This window comes from Myotis daubentonii, chromosome 9, assembly GCF_963259705.1.
Source record: "Myotis daubentonii chromosome 9, mMyoDau2.1, whole genome shotgun sequence".
Lineage (NCBI taxonomy): Eukaryota > Metazoa > Chordata > Mammalia > Chiroptera > Vespertilionidae > Myotis > Myotis daubentonii.
In genome coordinates, this window is record NC_081848.1 from 18,832,658 (window position 1) to 18,852,653 (window position 19,996).

At 40.7% G+C, this 19,996-nt stretch overlaps 1 protein-coding gene across 1 annotated transcript in view; it reads left to right on the plus strand.

The window, feature by feature from the left end:
- TRPC6 (transient receptor potential cation channel subfamily C member 6) overlaps positions 1 to 19,996 on the plus strand; it is a 112,442-nt gene that overhangs the window by 55,981 nt on the left and 36,465 nt on the right. Inside the window, exons 2-3 of the mRNA XM_059708056.1 lie at positions 6,363 to 7,137; positions 16,852 to 17,037. Of these exons, the coding sequence (XP_059564039.1) occupies positions 6,363 to 7,137; positions 16,852 to 17,037 (961 nt within the window). The remainder of the gene's footprint in view (positions 1 to 6,362; positions 7,138 to 16,851; positions 17,038 to 19,996) is intronic.

The following is a 19,996-nucleotide window of genomic DNA, read 5'->3' on the forward strand; positions in this document are numbered from 1 at the left end:
AGGCATAGCGGTCCTGTGTGGCCCCAGATGTTTGGTTCGGTACAGAGCATGTGGAATAGCAGAGAACAGGAGAGTGTGGTCAGGGTACCAGTTCCCCTGGCTCTCTCCTTGAGGGTTTGCTGTTACCTGCTATTAAATGTCAGACACTCTATCAAGCAGCCCTTGCCTTACAATCACCCTTTTTAACTTCTGGCAACGGCTCCCATCTTATGCTCCTTTGGGTGTAACTTACACTGGCCTAGACCTGGGTATTGCAGGTCACCATGTTGAGTTTCCCTAACTCCTGCCCACACATTCCCAGAATCTCTTCAGTAAACCCCTCAGATTACTCAGGTTAAGTTCACTATCTTTTTCCTGCCTGGGCTCTGTCTTACACAGAAGTTGTTTGTGGAATGGGAAAATAGGCGTTATGACAGCTGTTGATAATAGAAGCAAAGAGTTTAAACCTTTTTATTTGATAAGATAATTGGGATGTATTTTGCTTGTATTACACATAAACGTTTTAATATTCCCAAGAGTACTCTATTAGAATAGGTCAAAATAAAAGCATGCACCCAGAAATCTGCTATAGAGCATCTCAAAGAAGAAAGATGTGACACATGAAATAAACCACAACCGCAGTCTGAAAAGAAACAGTGATGTTCTGGACTTAGTTGTTTTACAAAAAGTCACGTTTCTGTAACTGTTCCATTATTTACTCTTGTTTTTATTCTCTGGCACAGTTAGGTTTCTAACTTATACACAAATTGGTGATAAAAATTGACGAGTAAAAACACACAACATGCACAAGACATTTTTCAGTCATACTCCTGCTGGCTCCCAACTGAAAGTGACCAACAGTTCAGGCTACTTTGCTTACGAAGTAGTAGGCAGTGGTGTGATGTGTGACTGATCAAATGGGAAGTTAGTATTTGATGAAATGAGAGGAGTCCATGGGGAAAATCAGAGCTGCTTGAATTAAAATAATTTCTATCAAAGCCTACCTGGAGGTTAAAGGGGTTTAGTGATGCGTTGTGAAGATGGGTAGTTATGCTCTATGTGCAATATCAAAGGTAGGCAGAGAGAGCAGAAGAGATGAGAGAATATTAGTCCTGCCTTTAAGGACAAGAAATTCTCCATTTCTGGATTAAAAACAAATCGCAAGGATGTCATTAAAAAAGATGCCTTTCAACTTTCTTCGTTCTCTGAAGAGCTTGCTGCTAATTTGAAGTGAATATAAAATACTATGTACACACGGGGGAACGCTGTGGTTCAGCCTTTACGTTTTGTTGCTTTTTTGTTTGTAAGGTTGTACATCGTAGTGATTTGACGTCGGCTTCAGAGGGAACAAACAGGCTTTGAACTTTATTCCTTTGACAAGAGGGATTCGTGCATTTGACAGTTATGTTCAAAGTGCTTGCAATGTTCCTTTCTGCTGAGCACTGGGGATCCAGTGGTGAACGAGGCAAAGCAGTCACTGCTCTCAGGAGGCGAAGGAAAGCCACTTGAATTGGTTAGTACTCCTTCCACCCTGAGGAAAGGCGATGGGTATGTGGCCAGAGATTCAGTAGGCAGTAATAACGGTCTCATTTTTATAAAATTAGAATGAAACTTTTTATCATTCATCCCCCTAAAAGTAGTCCACAAAATTACTAGTTGTGTTGATTATTAATTTCTAAATACCCCAGTCCAATTTTTTTCCCATGGGTAAGTGTGTAGGTAATAAGATGCATATTCTGGGTTTTCCTTTATATTCACTTTCCAAGGCTGAATTTAAAATCTACTCTTCCGGCTCTTCCATGCTGCCTGGAATAGTTACGTATCATTCACGTTACATTCATAACACTTCTGCTTTAGTGGAATTGTACTTTAATTCAAATATTTCAAGTATCCTTGAAGCAAAGAATGAAAGTTAAGCTAGATGCTTCCTATAGTGTCTGTAGGCGTTCCATCTGGTGAAAGTGCATCAGATTTGAAAAGGAAGTACAGGAAATTACTGCACATGCTCTGGACTCAAGCACACAGTCCATTCTACTCAGAGGCTAATTTGTGTCGCTGGCGTTTTCAATAGAGATGGATTATTCCATCTCTCACTGTCCAGGGCAACAGACACTATTTCACCAGCAGAGAGATTCAGGACAATGAGGTATGCAAAAACTGTTGATTTTCATGATCGAATCAATATTTGAGTACCACGGGGGCAGCTGCTAGTTACGCTGTGTTCTAGAACTGGTATTTACATGTATATTGTGTGTGATTAAACAGATTTTAAAAAATACAGAATGAAAATGTAGAAAACTAAATATTCAACTGTGCTGAATATGGCTAAATGGATGAAGAAACATTCTTAATAAATGTTTTCCTTAAATACTGGTAGAAGACTTGGCAAAAATGTGCCCTTTAGCTGGAATGAAACTATTTCTTTTGTTGACATAGTGCTCTAGGCTGTTGCTTTTTCTAACAGATATTTTTTCTAGGTTACATATGCAATTAATGTAGAATTCTATACTATATAGCCTTTAAAAATCCGTTCTCAGACAGGTGCTATCACCTATCACCTCTAGGTTTGCTTTTACTTTTGCTTTTATGTCCTAAAATCAGGGATTAAGCAACAGCATTTGTGACAAAATAATATACATAGAGCCTTTTGCTCTTCTTAGGGAGGACACAGAGGCAGCAGAGCATGTATTTTATTCAGTCAACATGCAAGCAGCTTTCCCGTTCTCTCATGACCCAGGCAAGGAGCATTGCCTACCTTGTGCAAAGTGGTCATCCTCCTAACGCAATCGTACATGCCTCCACAAACATTCTACATCTGGCTTTTCTGTTGACAGAGTGTTAAAGAGATAATGATAATCTGGGTCTTTTTAAAAACATCATGATGTCACTTCATATGCTTAATATTTGTGGTCCCAATGAAAGAGACAGGAGATGCTTTAAAATCGAAGATAGCGCTTTGTGTGGAAATGTCTTTGCTGTTCCTTTGGGAGGATGGAAGTTATAGGTGTGAAACCCATGACTTTAGAACAAAAGAGGAAATAGCTTTTTTTTTTAAAAAATATGTATTTTATTGATTTTCTACAGAGAGGAAGGGAGAGAGACAGAGAGCCAGAAACATCGATGAGAGAGAAACATCGATCAGCTGCCTCCTGCACACTCCCCACTGGGGATGTGCCCGCAACCAAGGTACATGCCCTTGACCGGAATCGAACCTGGGACCTTCCAGTCCGCAGGCCGACACTCCATCCACTGAGCCAAACCAGTCAGGGCGGAAATAGCTTTAAGATTAGTGGTTTGCTAAAAATAGAACTTGTCCTTATTCAAATCAATAGGCATTTAAATCATAAATAATTACTTTAAGATTTTAGAGTTAAAGACAACTCAGGCATACATTCCACCTTAGTGTAAATTTAGAGGTGTTATAGGAACAAATAAAACTTTGGAAACCAGATTAAAAATTGAGATATGAGTAAGGCTACTGATTATATTTGTTCTTTCTATAAAAAGACAAAAACCATTCACATCAATTACCATTACAGTTCTTGCTTTTTTTGTGGGTCTTCTAATTGAATAACAGCTGAAAAATGGAAAAGTCAGTCTCTTCTTGTTCATATAAATGCACATTCCCTTAGCCATGAAAAACAATGAAATCCCAATTTAAGCATTTTCCAAATTATAATTTCAATTAACCCTGGAAATAATCCTGTAACATAGGCTAGAATAATTATTTCTCCCATTTTTAGGAAGAAAGAGCAAAGAGGCTTGGTTCTTGGTATTTGGTACTTGGCACTATTTTGTGTCAATTTTATGTCTTTTTTTTTAGTTACATGAGAACTTTTCTTGAAAGTTCTAATTTCAGTACTTTCATCTCACTTTTAGAAATCTCACAATCCTTGCTCTTTTTTCCCTTATTTTTAATCGTTTTTCCCCTAAAGCATTATCTATGTTCAGCAGACACCTCTCCTCCCCCTAATTATTGAACTTCCTCTTATATACAACAGAAATTATAAAATGTAGTACATATAGAAGACAAGAGGGGAAATGAAAGGCTAAAGAGGTTATTAGAAGCCAGAAAAATGTCAGAGAGAAAGGAAGAGAGCTCAGAATTTCAGAAGGAAGATGATGGATGGTTGTTCTTTGGTGACCACATCCATCTGTTAGCTCAGAAATAATGCTGCTGTCTAGAAACTCACCTCCAAGCACTACCTTCTGCTAAAATCAACATTAGAGTCTGGCTAATTCTGAGGGAAAATTTTACTGTCTTTGTAAAGACATTAGAATTAATCATTATTTTTTAAATGGGAAAGAATATTTAAAAATCACTAGCTATTTGAGGAAAAACTCTAATGCAAAATATAAAGAACAAACAGTAAAGAGCAACTTAGGAGTAAATTCTCTGAAGTGTTCTGATCTGTGTAGTCTTTATCACAATATCTCTAAAATTAGATAGGGCAAGATAGTTTGTTCTTGAAGGCAGAAAAGGTGTTATAAAAAGAAACATTTGAAGAACAAAAAGATGCTTTTGAAAATTAAAACCTTAAGAGAAAAAATATTTTTCAAAAAAAATATATAGCATACAATCAAATAAGTATCCCAGAGTATAATGCAAAACAATAAACAATTGAAAAATAGGGAAGAAAAGATAAGAAAGTTAAAAAGTAAATCCAGAATGTCCAACATCCAAAAAGAAGTTCCAGAAACAACACTCAAAGGAGGAAACAAAATTATCAGAAAGTAAATAGAAAATGTTTCTCAGAAAGAACACATTTTTCCATTAAAAGATTTACTGAATGCCCAGAACTATGGAGAAAAAGAGATTCCCTCCAATAACGATCATGTAATTTCAGGTGGACACAAAGAGAATATCCAGAATCATATTTCTCAATAGCAACTATAAAAACTAGAATCTAACGGAGAAAGACTTTCCGAACCCAACGAAAATCTTTGGGGTGATACAAGATTCAAAGACAGCATGATTCATTAAATATTTACATAAACCAATTCAGACTGGAAGATCAGAAGGCTACAGAAGAGATTCCTCAAAAAGCTAAAATGAAAAAAAAAAAGTAGTATGTTGAATGCATTAAAGAAAGATTTACATTGAAGAACAGACTTTTGTTGAATTAGTCATAAGGACCTAGAATGTTAAACATATGAGTACAGAAAGAGCACTTTTAACTCGTGGGCTTTAGGAATAGGGAAGCTATACCTGCAAAGACACCATGGTTACTTGTATAGCGATGACTGGCATTGCCATTGTCGTAATGGAAATAGTTATCTAACAATTACCTATAAATAGTTATCTAGTGATAGTGACAAGGCTTGTACTCTTCTAGCAAAAAAGGCCTTAAGACTTAAAGTTATGACCCAATAAGAAAAGAAATATCCCCACTGTAGAATTTTGATCAGAGGAGGAATCACATTGAAGGCTGACCACTTCTTTGAAAACTGTCTCCATCATTGAAGAATTCCTTCCCACCTTGATCACAATTGTCTCAAATTTCCAATAATGTGATAACAATACCTGGTAGAGTCCAAGCATGAATGGTTCCTGTCAATGAAATCCATGCCATAGCATGTACTTGGTCCCTCTCCTGGATAAAACTCTTCACCTGAACCTGACCCCGTCTCACCTTCCCAAACACAATGTCACCTGACTCCTACTCATCCTCCTGATTTTTGCAACTCACTTTCTCCTATAAGCCTAGTTAGATGACCCTGCTATTTAGGTTTATCATGAAAATTAAACAGCTGATAACAAGGTATTGTGCTAGTTGCCCATTTCCCGTTAGAATACAAGAGTTATAAGGGCAGAAATGTTTCCCTTTTTTTTTGTTTTTTCCACATTAGTTTTTCTGGGCCTTATACAATGTCTGGCCCTAGCATAGGAGGGACTCAATAAGTATATGTTGATTTGAATGAATTTGCTATTTTTCCACTTTTAAAAAATATTTTCATATTCTATATCATAATGGTGACTGCTTATATGTCTTGTTATGCCTATACCATCTGTGATTGAAAAACATGTATTAATATCTATGTGAATGGCACAGAGAGAATATGGGAATCGCCAGTCTTCACCCCAAACTGGAATGTTAAAATATGCAAAATGCTTGGCTTTCTTAAAGGAGAAGTTCTTGGAATCCATGAACAAATAAATGCATGTGGGGAAGCACAGAAACCTGTGTCAGAGTGATCATTCATCCGTCGTTGGGGGTCTGCTGGTCAGCCCTGGCAAATGCATCTTGATTTTATATTATAGTTGGTCCAGAGACAATGAGACAACATCTAATATACTTGAGGATTGCATTAGATGGCAAGTCATTTGGCACACTAAACTGCTCTTAATATGATTTGTTCACAATTTTTCTACTTTATTACAGCCGAGGCACCGACAACAGACTGGCCCACCGGCGGCAGACAATTCTCCGTGAGAAGGGGAGAAGGTTAGCTAACCGAGGACCAGCATACATGTTTAGTGATCGCTCAACAAGCCTATCCGTGGAGGAGGAACGCTTTTTAGATGCAGCTGAGTATGGCAACATCCCAGTGGTGAGAAAGATGTTGGAAGAATGCCTCTCACTCAATGTGAACTGTGTGGATTACATGGGCCAGAACGCCCTGCAGTTGGCAGTGGCCAACGAGCACCTGGAAATTACAGAACTTCTCCTCAAGAAAGAAAACCTCTCTCGTGTCGGGGACGCCTTGCTTCTAGCTATCAGCAAAGGGTATGTTCGGATCGTGGAAGCCATCCTCAGCCATCCAGCTTTTGCTGAAGGAAAGAGGTTAGCAACCAGCCCCAGCCAGTCTGAGCTCCAGCAAGATGACTTTTACGCCTACGATGAGGATGGGACCCGCTTCTCCCATGACGTGACCCCAATCATTCTGGCCGCCCACTGCCAGGAATATGAAATCGTGCACACCCTCCTGCGGAAGGGTGCTCGGATTGAACGGCCTCACGATTATTTCTGCAAGTGCAGCGAATGCAACCAGAAACAGAAACATGACTCCTTTAGCCACTCCAGATCTAGGATTAACGCCTACAAAGGCCTGGCAAGCCCAGCTTACCTGTCTTTGTCTAGCGAAGATCCGGTCATGACAGCGTTAGAGCTTAGCAATGAGCTGGCGGTGCTGGCCAACATTGAGAAAGAGTTCAAGGTGGGTCTTTAACAATAAGGACTTCACTCTCCACAGGTCACAGTCAAGGTATATTTACACGCTTCCACTGTGTGCTCAGCACTTGTGCTAGTTACTGGGGACAGTAGGCAATTTTCCTTTTCTTTTCCAACAAGCTCTTTGTTATAATTATACGTAGTAAAAGTTGTCATGGCAAGCATTTAGAGATATTCTGATATACACTAGTCATTTTACAGCTATTATGTCTAATCTTTACCACAACCTTGAGAAGCATTGCTTCCTTTTTAGATGGATAAATGGAGGTATTGAAAGGTTAAGTAAGGCCCAAGATTCACAACTGGTAAATGACAGCTGGATCAGAACCCAGCTGTGCTGTACTCTGAAACTTAGGTTCCTTCTCCTATAAAACACTGTTTCTGTGTTCAGAGCATGGTGACCAGTGCTGCTGAGGTCGGAACGATGAACAAGCTGCAGGAGGTCACAGTTTGACTTGAGAGACATAGGCTCTGGGTATTAAAAATATTCTGGAAAGAATTAATTTCACATCTATTATTTGTGCATTTGAACAAAACTGCATCCATTAAACACCATTGTTTAATATAACAAATATATACAAAATTTGAAAAGTAAATTTTGAATATATGGCACAACTCTTACTGGAAATGAATTTTTAGTGGGATTAATTGTGTTCACACTTTTGTTATATATTTAATGAGATTAAAAGGTATATCCTGCTAAGAATATCGTGGTGAGGCAGCTAGCATGTTACTTTAGTTTTTGTTAATAAGATATATAAATTATTAAAGATTTTATAAAATAAAATTTAAAAAGCATTCACTATAGGTAGAATAAATATTTCTTGATATGATTCAAGAACTGCCTTTCTAAATTACACATAATGGATCGGAAAGAAATTACATAAAAGTTTTATCCATATATGTTTGCCTATGTCCTAGGAAACTTCTGAGTTCTGGAATCCATTCCAAGTCACATTAAAAAGAATCATCTTCACTAATTGTTTTCTACCTTGGCCATTTGAGATGCCTTTTATTCTAGCTAATGATACACTCCTAAAGATGAGTGTTAATACTAGTTTAGAAGAATTACACTTACATTTAAGTACATGAACATTTTATTTTTATATTCAGTATTCCCTACTGAAGCCTTCTCTGCCATCGTCTCATTAGACACTCATTCAGTGTGTTTTTTGACAGTTGTTGGAGAATGAAGGGACAAATATATTAAACAAAAGTTATCATTGTTCCTGTCACCACACAGTATCATGCTTCTAAATTCAGAACATCCTAACATGAACCAGCACATTGTGTTTCTATCACTAAGCATTAAGTTCAACAGAGATGTGTATTAGGACAGGGAAATTCAGGGACCCCTCAGGGTCGATGGGACCTGGATTAATCATTAAAGGGGGATTCCTTATTCCTGGCTACATGGGTGGGTAAGAGTGGAGAATTCTTTTGTAAAAGGGAAAAAAATATATTTTTAAGGAAATTAGTTTGAGGAAAATTGAGGATCTGGAAATTGATTCTCTTAAAGCTATCAATGTTCTATGGTCCCTGGAAAGTCTTCGCAGTTTGAAGGCAACTAATCTATTTTGTGAGTCAGAGTATATGATCTTTCACAAAGATTTTTGTAAGCTCTAACATATAATTTCCTCAGCTTCTTCCAGACTCTCCTCTCCATAGTAGCCTGAAGTCCAAGCATGTCAAACTCAAAGGCTAATACGGGCCAAATAAACAAGGTTTAAGTTTATGTGGGCCGCAAAAAAACAAAAGCTTCAATTTTCATAGAAACATAGGTTTATTTCGATAGAGACATGCTGAATACAAAGGGCTGAAATAAATGACTAATCATTAATATAAAATAATAGAACACTTTAATAAAAATTAATATTTTTTTCTTGAACATTAACTTACCAGACACTGAATAACTGCACAAATTAATAAGCATAATGCAAATAAATCTATTTTTCTTGTTTTCTGAAAGCAAAATATTTCCTGTTGATCACACCAAACAAGTCAGTCCAATACTAATGACGTGCCAATCGGCTGCTAAAATATTCGCTGCTAGTATTAGTGGAGAGAAATGATGTGCCTGCGTGTAAGGCGTGTAAGGGAAGTGAATGCAACATGATTATAATAATCAGTCATTAATGAATGTTATAGTTTGTTATTAATAATTATGTATAACAGGATATTGTAAAAAGTTACGAAATTTTTATTAAAACATTTCTTACATACTGTTATATTGGCTGGGCCACAAAAATATTCATTGTGGTCTGCATGTGACCCATGGGCCAGGAGTTTGACATGCTTGCTATAGTCCATTAATAAAAGAGGCCAGAGGAGTTGCTATTGAGTTTCATGGGCAACTTTAATCTTGCACTTTGAATTTCTTAAACTGAACAAATTGCATTTATTACCCATATCACCAGGTCTGTAGCTGGCTCCATGCAGAGGTGCAACCACAGAAATCTAACAATTAGATGAAACCACAGGAATAGAAGAAAATTAATAGGCCTGAGGGACTACATGTCTTTAAAGAGAATGGAGAGAAATGAAATTCAAAAGTTTTTTACCCATTCAAATTCAACTTTCATATTAAATTTTTAACAATAAATTTTTGCTTTGGGCACATGAGATCTCAGCCACCTTAAACTTGGGCTAAGTCTAAATTTTGCAGCAAATACAAAATCAATAATAATAATAATAAAAAGAAATACCCACAACTTACCTTTTTGATAACAAAGAGAACATGACTCCTGGCTTCTCTCCTTGACTCAAGGCTAAGCTCAGATAAGGTAGAATAATCTCACAGACAAGGAAATCAATACCAGGGATGGTTTTGTCAGCAAGTTCATTCTCCTAAATTTCTAATTTTCTTTTAGCATCTCAATATGTACCTATGACTTATGTCTTCAAACCCTTTTTGAACTTATTGATACGTTAGGTCAGTGGTTGGCAAATTGCGGCTCGCGAGCCACATGCTGCTCTTTGGCCCCTTGAGTGTGGCTCTTCCACAAAATACCGACTTCTGCACATGGGCCACGAAGTTTCAATTGCACTGTACGTGCACGTCCACACGTAGTATTTTGTGGAAGAGCCACACTCAAGGGGCCAAAGAGCCGCATGTGGCTTGCGAGCCGCAGTTTGCTGACCAGGGCTTAGGTCATTTGTGATAACAGACAATGTGACCCTATTATCACCTCTTTATGCTCCAGGGATTGTCACCTTCCCTGTCATTCTGGATAAGTAGCTTTCTGGAGCTTTTGCAGATCCTTTATGTCCCCCCAGGGATCTGTGCCCACTCATGCACATGGCCCTCCAGCTGCCTCTGCTGTTGACTTTGAGAGCTGGGAAGGTAGAGAAACTCCTGCTTCGTCTGTTTTTAAACCGTTGCTATGTTCTGGTGTGCAGATGTTCAAAATGTCTGGCATTGTTTGAGAGAAATATCCTCTAAGAAACTGACTGGGCTGAAAAGTAGTTTTTATTAGCAGAAAGGCAGCATAACTGTTATCAGACCTTAGCAGGGTGACAAAGGGTGTCACTAAAGTACTCAGTAGCCTACAATGCGGAATCACAGCATTAGAAGCACAGGGCTGGGATCCAGGCCAAAGAGAAAGGAGGCAAAATACCTTTTTTGAGCTTTATGAGTTATTCTAAGTGAGTTACACTGTAACTTTATGATATAGCAGCCATTGCATTCTCAATAATTAGGGGAAATTCACAGAGGGCCAGAAAATAAAGTAACCTTTCTAAGATTATATAGCTATTAAGCAGTAGAGCAAGAATAAAAACCCAGGTATGTTTTGTACCCAGCCATGTTCCTTTCTTTACATCACTCAACAAAATTTTGGATTACCTCCTGTGTGCCACACGCTGCACTAGGATGCGAGGACTCAAACATGAGTAAGATCTATAATAGTCATTGCTCTGAAGGATGTTTGAACCTACTTGAGAGAGGCAGATACATCCTATATAATAAAAACCTAATATACTAAGTGTCCGGTCGACCAGTCGGCCGTTCAACCAATCAAAGTGTAATCAACACTAATAAAAGAGAAAAATGGTAATTGGCGTACGAGCTACCCTTTTCATTGGCTAATCAGGGCTATATGCAAATTAACTGCCAACTAAGATTGGCAGTTAACTGCCAACAAGATGGCGGTTAATTTGCATATGTAGGCACAATGCAGGGAGGCGAAAGGGAAAGCAGGAATAAGCCCCCTGCCACTGACAGTGATCAGAAACCCAGGGGGGAGCTAAGAGCTGGGGGGCAGGGCAAAGGCGGCCCTGGGGCCGCCTTTGCCCTGCCCCCCAGCCATGATCGGAGAATCAGGTGCCTTTTCTGCCCTGGCCAGTGATAGCAGGAAGTAAGGGTGGAGCCAGCGATGGGAGCTGGGCACAGTCGAAGCTGGCAGTCCTGGGAGCTAGGGGCCCCTTGCCTGGGCCTAAAGCGGAGCCCACGATCGCGGGGCCTCTGCAGCTGCGGGTCCCCCCTGCCCGGGCCGGACGCCTCAGCCAGAGGCGTCAGGCCTGGGCAAGGGGCCGATCCTGCGATTGGAGGGTGATGGGGTCAACGCCTGAGGGCTCCCAGTATGTGAGAGGGGGCAGGCTGGGCTGAGGGACACTCCCCCCCATATACACCCAGTGCACGAATTTCGTGCACCGGGCCCCTGGTATGCTAATAATATGCTAAGGCTGCTCAACTGCTCTCTATAACATGCACTGACCACCAGGGGGCAGATGCTCTGACTGGTAGTTTAGCTTGCTGCAGAGGTCTGGCCAATCGGGACTGAGCGAGAATTGTCCGACATGCCCTGGAGTCCTCCCTCAGTCTCTCCCCTGTTGGCCAACTTCCCAAGTCTCTCCCCAGCCCTGATCATGCACCGGTGTGGTTCCTTGGCCTGGCCTGGGGCCTCTCGCAGTCCGGGACCCCTCGGGAAATGTTGGAGAGCTGGTTTCGGCCCAATCCTGCAGGCCAGGCCAAGGGACCCCACTGCTTCATGAATTCGTGCACCAGACCTCTAGTAAATACATAAATGCACTAACATACAAGTGTGTATGTTCTTGCCTTTGCCTTTCTTATCCTAATCTGAAGTAGATGGTGAGAGAACCTCATTCGGGCAGAATTTTAGATCTAAGGCAAGTCAGCAGTGAGGAGGAAAGTGAGTACAGCAGTTTGCCTGGGAAGAGGGCACAGCCCCCGAAACCATGTGTTCACTTCACTGCGGCTCTCCAGCTGCAGGGGAGCTGAGAATTTCTACATAAAAGGAACAGTAAAGACTGGTTATCAAACACCGTCTTAAGTTAAATATGTAGCCGCTCATGGTGGCAACAATCAACATGAAAATTAGTAACATCTGCCATATCTGACAAAAACCTTTAATTCACATTTGAAATGGTATCTCATCTCTTTCCCTTTTCTTTTCTTTCTTTTTTTAATCCTCCCCAGGGATATTTTTCCATTGATTGTTTTAGAGAGAGTGGAGAGGAGAGAGAGAGAGAGAGAGAGAGAGAGAGAGAGAGTGAGAGAGAGAGAGAAATGGATGAGAGACACACATGATCGATTGCCTCCTGCACAGGCCCCTACCGCGGCCAGGGATGGAACTCGCAAGTGAGTCACATGCCCTTGACCCGGAATCAAATCCACGACCTTCAGTCCGCAGGCCTGTGCTCCAACCACTGAGCCAAACTGGCCAGGGCTTTCTCTTTTCTTTAGAGTAGTGTAACTTTTATATCTCTCACTTCTCACAAACCCACCCAGTGGGTACCGTAATAAATGTTCGCTAATCTTCACACCTGCTGTAACAGAGCTCAATGATCAATGTGACATTCAGTGACAGTTATTCTGAAAAACGGGAAAGATCCGACATTGCATGTGGTCCCAAGAAGCATGGCTGGCTAATAGATAATAATATTCTGTACTTACCTTAATGTTCAAGTACATAGTGTCATTTTACAAAACACCTGTCTTAGTAAGACTGTGGCACCTGTCCCACAACTGGTGCCTAGAATATTTGTTAAAGAATGCATGAAGATGCTGCCGGGAATCCCAACATGCTTTTATATTTGTCAGCACAACTTTGTGACAAGGGAATGAGAACACTTGAATATTATTTATGAAATATTGAAAACAATAATCCTATATAATGAAAGCCTAATATGCTAAGTGTCCAGTCGACCAATCGGCCGCTCAACCAATCAAAATGTAATGTGCTAATGATATGCTAAGGCTGCTCAACCACTCGCTATGATGTGCACTGACCACCAGGGGGAAGACAGCTGACTGGTAGGTTAGTTTGCTGCTGGGGTCTGGCCAATCGGGACTGAGCGAGATGGGCCAGACACACCTTGGAGCCTTCCTGCGGCCCCTCCTCGGCTGGCCCCAGCCCCGATAGTGCACTGGTGGGGTCCCTTGGCCTGGCCTGTGCTCTCTCGCAGTCCAGGACCCTTCAGTGGATGTGGGAGAGCTGGTTTCAGCCTGATCCTGCAGGCCAGGCTGAGGGACTCCACTGGTGCATGAATTTGTGCACCAAGCCTCTAGTAATCCTAATAATTACCAGGAAGTTGGCATTCATATTTGGTATAATCTTCTTAGCAACCCTGAAAGTGGGTACTCGTATTACCCTCATTTTACACTTGAGAATTTTGAGGCTTTAAGGGATTAAGTCATTTGCCCAAAGCCATGTAGCTAGTTTCAAAGTGGTTGCTGTTAGTTTTAAACCCAGGTCTGCCCTTCTTCAAAGCCCGGACAGTTCATCAGTGAGAATTAAGGCATGCCCTTTCCCTGTTAATGTCTATCAAGCAAACTTCAATCTTTATACAAAAAGAAGAGCCAGACATTAAAATTACAGACCTTAACATCTCTTCTACTGTGTAATATGCAACTAAGATGACCCTTTGAAAAGATAATTTTACCAGGGACATTTTTATGTCTTATAATCTCTTAAACTCTTCCCTGTTAGCCCATTATCAGTCATCTTTTTTCAACTGAAAGGTTAACAGGAGAGCACCCACTTCTGATTCATAGTGTGCGGTGTGGGTATGTGACCCAAAGACCTGACCCAGAATTAAATCAAACAGCCAGCTTCCCTTTTCTTTTCAAGGAACCAAATTCCCCGCTGCATCTGCTAATGAACTGCTGCCAGCATTTCCTTCTGAGTGAGTTTTCACGTCAATTTGCGAGACCTTAAAATATGAAAACATTTGTAAATGGATCCCCTAGGTGAAAGAAAAAGCATAGATTTCTAAAAGCAGAGTCTTATTTTTTATTTTTTTAAAATGGAGTTTTGTTTCCCCCCCTTTGAGACTATGTGTTGAGAATCAGCAGCAAGTTGGAAACAAGGTGTGAAACATCACAAAGCTCCTGCACTTTACTTTTTGTCCATGTGGATTCTCTCAGAAGTGTCACCCACAGGTGATGGGTCATACTCTCTTTTTATTTTTATTTATTTTATTCTATTGATTTTACAGAGAGGATGGGAGAGGGATAGAGAGTTAGAAACTTTGATGAGAGGGAAACATCAATCAGCTTCCTCCTGCACACCCCCTACTGGGGATCGAGCCTGCAACTGAGGTACATGCCCTTGACCAGAATTGAACCGAGGATCCTTCAGTCCGTAGGCCAACACTCTATCCACTGAGCCAAACCAGCTAGGGCTCGAACTCTCTTTTTAAATGTCTAATTTCACCATGAGCCTTCTTAGGATTTTACAGAAGCCTGACTTTGACGACCACACCTTTGCCTTTGAATGACTGGCTACACCCACACTGAGCTCTGCATAGAGGAAAGGTTAGGTGCATTAGATTTTGTCAGAGCTCCATGGGCTCTTAACAAATGTCAGGAAATGGCCTGTTTTCAGATCTTTCCTTTGATGATATAAAATAAAATAATTTTATTTTATGGGATGCTTTGCTACATGCTCATCACCATGTGATGAACTTTGCGTGTGTGATCTCTTTAACACTTACTTAATTTCACTGAACCTCAGTTTTCTCATCAGTAAAATGAGAGCAATGAGAGTATCTGCCTCATAGAGTGGTTTTAAGAACATGTGGCTGAAAAACAGAAGACCTGGGATATGATTAAAGGGATATTTATCTCTGAAAGTCCAAGTTTCTAATTAGAGTCTAGTGAATGAATATGTACATCTGCATGTCCACATGTCAGTGTCTGGCCCCATGACCCTAACTGACTATTCCTTGGAAAGGGTAAAGCTGTTTCCTTGTACCTCTGTTTATACTATCTGACCAGATACCTTTTTAGAACTGGTTTAAACCATTCTCAGCTAACAGATAATTTGTTTTATCCATTTGCTTTTATATAAACTGTCTGCACCTGCAGTTAGCGATGTGTAGCCTGTTTATAAGTTACTGAACTGAAAGGTCACTTGGCATGGTTTGCAGAGAGGAGCCCTAGGAGGCGTTTCCCACATTCCCAGTATCGGCTCTTTTCCTATAGACTTCCCCAGAATATCACTTATTGACTGACGCCCAGAGGCAATCATATTTTCCAACATATTTCTCTCTTGATCTTTCCAAGGGATCCTTTCATTCCAAAGCATATTGGTGGCTTCAGGATGGGGGAGACAGCTACCGTTTGAATCTGCAGAGCTGGCTTGAAGAGGGACACACTGCCACAGAAGCTGTGTAAACTCAAGGGACCTTAGTTTTTTCATGTGCAAAATGGGAGTAGTGTTTGCCCTGCCTGTCTCCCAGTTCTTCAAGATGAAAATAGAAAGCAATATACAAAGAAGAGATAAAGTAACATAATTCCTAAAAGCAAAGAATTGGGGGCCAAACAGCATTCGGTTGTAAGCCTGATTTTGACACTGAGTGGCTGCAGGGTAGTTGGACACATTATTTAACAGAAGAGAGGATGAGACTGTGAAGATTCAATGCGATAATATAATCCTCTCACAGTGCAACAAGCTCTAGCTAGTAGGTTTCTTGATTAACGTTGGGCTATAAATGGTCTTATTTCAATGTAATAGAAGAGAGAGGAAGGAAATATTAGAAAAGACCCGAATGAACATGTGAATTCATGCTGTATATGTTTGACAGGCATTTTGGTGTTTAAATAAGATCTGCATTCTCTAAATCTTGCCAGCATAATACTAGGGCATCAGTGATAAATGACAATGAGAGCATTCTCGTTAAACTTTCTTTTCCCCAATTTGTAGACTTTATGTTAGACTTGCCTTCTGACCCTGTGTTTGGCACATAAAGTTCCTCAATAACTATTTATTAAATATGTAAGTGACATGTGTTTGCTTTTCTCCGGAATCGCTCCAAAGTCCTGTTCCTCAAGTGAGACAACACAGTTTACAAAGTCTTCCAAAGACCTATCAAGTGTCTGTTATGTGCCTCGCTGATGAAGTTATGAACATAAGAGATATGGTGTATGCAAAGTAGTGGGAAAAGTTGCTTATTTTTTATTTCTCCTGAATCAGCCGGTGTTTTTGATAACTTTGGTTATGCTTTAGACACATTCCCTCTTTTAGGATCTGAAGAAAATCTGTATGGTGCTAAGATATTTCAGAGATCACTCAGCAGAACAGCAACGAAGCAGTGTTAAAAGAACAGTAAACTGAAAACAGTTTTCTCTTTGTTTTCTCCACAAACCAAGTGACAGATAGATTCCACTGAATATCATAGCAAAAGGTGCTACTTCTACATTATTGTTTTCTGCTGTTGTTTGTTTTGTCTTTCCTAGAATGACTACAAAAAACTGTCGATGCAGTGCAAAGATTTTGTTGTTGGACTCCTTGATCTGTGCAGAAACACCGAAGAAGTAGAGGCCATTCTGAACGGGGATGTTGAAATACACCACAGTGGCAGAGACCACAGTCGTCCAAATCTCAGCCGTTTAAAACTTGCCATTAAATACGAAGTAAAAAAAGTAAGGTCAGGCATGAAGCCTATTTACATTATTTCCGCTTGTATTGGTGCTAAACAAGGACGAAGGGCTGGTTGGCATCGTTCAATTGAGCTGGGTTTTGGCAGATTCTCTAATGAATCCTGAGAGCCTGTTTATGAGATACCTAACCTACCCTGAACGACAGTCTTTAAAAATCTAGGCTTCCTTATGGGTGATTCCACTTTCCTGTACTTCACTAATGACATAGCCATGACTTTTGTGTGCCCAGATCACAAGGCATCATTATTTAACCCAACTCCAGTTCCCGTTTGTTGTTATATTCCCCTTCCTTCTTGAGTACATTTGAATCTCCTCCAACTGTATCTTTATATGTGGAATATGTTCACTCCCCGTTTTTATGTGGTTTACCCCTCCCCCAAAAATTCTTGACTACTTCCTTAGGTTATGTGTCATATCTTTTAAAAAAAGTTTTTAAAGCTAAGTTGCATAATAAGTTTAATACATGCTTATGGTAAGTTTTCACATAGCATAGATGTATCCCCTTTCTAGCTTCCCAATTCATATAGAAAGTAGTGAATCAACATTTAATTTCTCTCCACAAATCTACATCTTAGACATCTCCACGTATCAGTAAATAAACATCCACTTTACCATTTCAAAGGTTGCATTGTTATATCATTCTGTTCATGTAATCAGTTTATTATTTAAGGGTGTTTATTATTTTCTTTAGGCTGCTTATTGTTCTTACAGGATGCCACAGAAAACATACTTGTTTATGTAGCTTGCTTACATGCATGAGTCTTATTCATGAACAAAATTCCCAGGTGTGTAATTATGGCAAGTTTTTATTTTTTAATCGCAAAACATTTGTTAAGTTTCCCTTCAGAAAATATGCACTGTTGACACGGGCCAACAGCATATGACAGGGCTTATTTCTTCCTCTCATATTGGTTATTATTAAACGTTACCATTCTGAGAAGATAAACATCATATCTTGTTTTATCTTTCAGGCTAACCATCCTTAGGAATCAATCACAGTTCCTCTAAATAACCTGTCCTTTATCTAACATTTTAATTTTCTTTACCGATTTTTTTATTTAAGGTTGTTGCTTTTTGTATATTAATAATGTTGCCCTCTGTCCTATGTAGAGATCGTTTTTAAAAATAAATATGTGAAGTAAATTCATAGACACAGATAACAGTATGGTGACTACCAGAAGGAAGGGGTGGGGAGTGGATGAAGAGGATAAAGGAGGTCAAATACAGTATACACATGATGTATTAGAGAATTTACATCTGAAACTTATACAATGTTATTAACTAATGCCACCCCAATAAATTTAATTTACTAAATTTAATGTGAGAATTAAAAAATCTAAAAAATAAGCTTTTTTAATTGAAAGAGTTTATGACACGGAAATAGAATAGGCAGTCCATAAACTGACCTGTTTATGTAAGTGAGAATTTAGTATAAAATAAGTTTACTGTTTTAGGCCATTATATGAAAGAAGGTGTACTTTTTTTAAAAAAAGTATTTAAACATCTGGACTAGCACGGTCTTTCCATTGTTCCTTCTAGTTGAAAAAACCATCTATCCTATCTAATAATAGAGAAACATAGTAATTAACCGTAACTTCACTACCCTTCCCATTGGCTAATCAGCGAGATATGCAAATTAACTGCCAACCAAGATGGCAGCCGGGAGCCAGGCAGCTGAAGCGAACAGGAAGCTTGCTTGCTCCAGTGATGGAGGAAGCCAAGGTTCCCTGCCTGCCGCTGCTGGCCTGTGAGCTTGCACTCTAAGAAACAATGTTGCAATTATAGAAGCTAAACAAGCTCCAGAAACCTGCTTTCAGCCATCAGAGCTGAAGCGAGCAGGGCCGCAACAGTGTTACAATTATAGAACCCAAACAAACCCAGATAAGTGCTTTCAGCAGCCGAGGTCTCAGAGCTGGAGCCAAGCCTCAGAGCTAAAGCTGGCTCTCAGCTCCAGTGACAGCCATAGAAGGTAAATAAATCCCAGAATTAAAAAAAGAAAAAGAAAAAAAGGAGAGGTTGGGAGCTTCAGTCACCCGCCAGCCTGAAAACGGCCCTCAGCCCCTCACCCAGACTGGCCAGGAACCCCAGTGGGGATGCCCACCCTGAGGGGGTGTGACCAGCTGCAAACAGCCATCATCCCCTCATCCAGGCTGGCCAGGCACCCCAGTGGGGATGCCCACCCTGAAGGGGGTGTGACCAGCTGCAAACAGCCATCATCCCCTCATCCAGGCTGGCCAGGCACCCAAGCGGGACCCCCACCCTGATCTGGGACACCCTCCAGGGCAAACCAGCTGGCCCCCACCCATGCACCAGGCCTCTATCCTTTATAGTAAAAGGGTAATATGAAAACTGACCCTAACAGCAGAAAGACTGGGAATGACTGGTCACTATGACACACACTGACCATCAGGGGGCAGACTCTCAACGCAGGAGCTGCCCTCTGGTGGTCAGAGTGCTCTCACATGGGAGGAGCTCTGCTCAGCCACAAGCCAGGCTGATGGCTGCCAGTACAGCGGTGGTGGTGGGAGCCTCTCCTGCCTCCTCAGCAGCGCTAAGGATGTCCGACTACAGTTTAGGCCTGCTCCCCGCTGGCAAGTGGACATCCCCTGAGGGCTCCTAGGCTGCCAGAGGGATGTCTGATTACCATCTTAGGCCCAATCCCCCGGGGAGTGGGCCTAAGCCAGCAGGTGGTCATCCCCTGAGAAGTCCCAGACTGCGAGAGGGCACAGGCTGGGCTGAGAGACCCCCCTTCCCTCCCGAGTGCACAAATTTTTGTGCACCGGGCCTCTAGTATATATATAAAAGCCTAAGCGACTATCTGACTAGTTGACTGGTAGCTATGATGTGTAATGACCACCAGGGGGCAGACACTCTGACTGATAGCTATGAAATGCACTGACCATGACGGGGCAAATGTGCAATGCAGGAGCTGCTGAGCTGT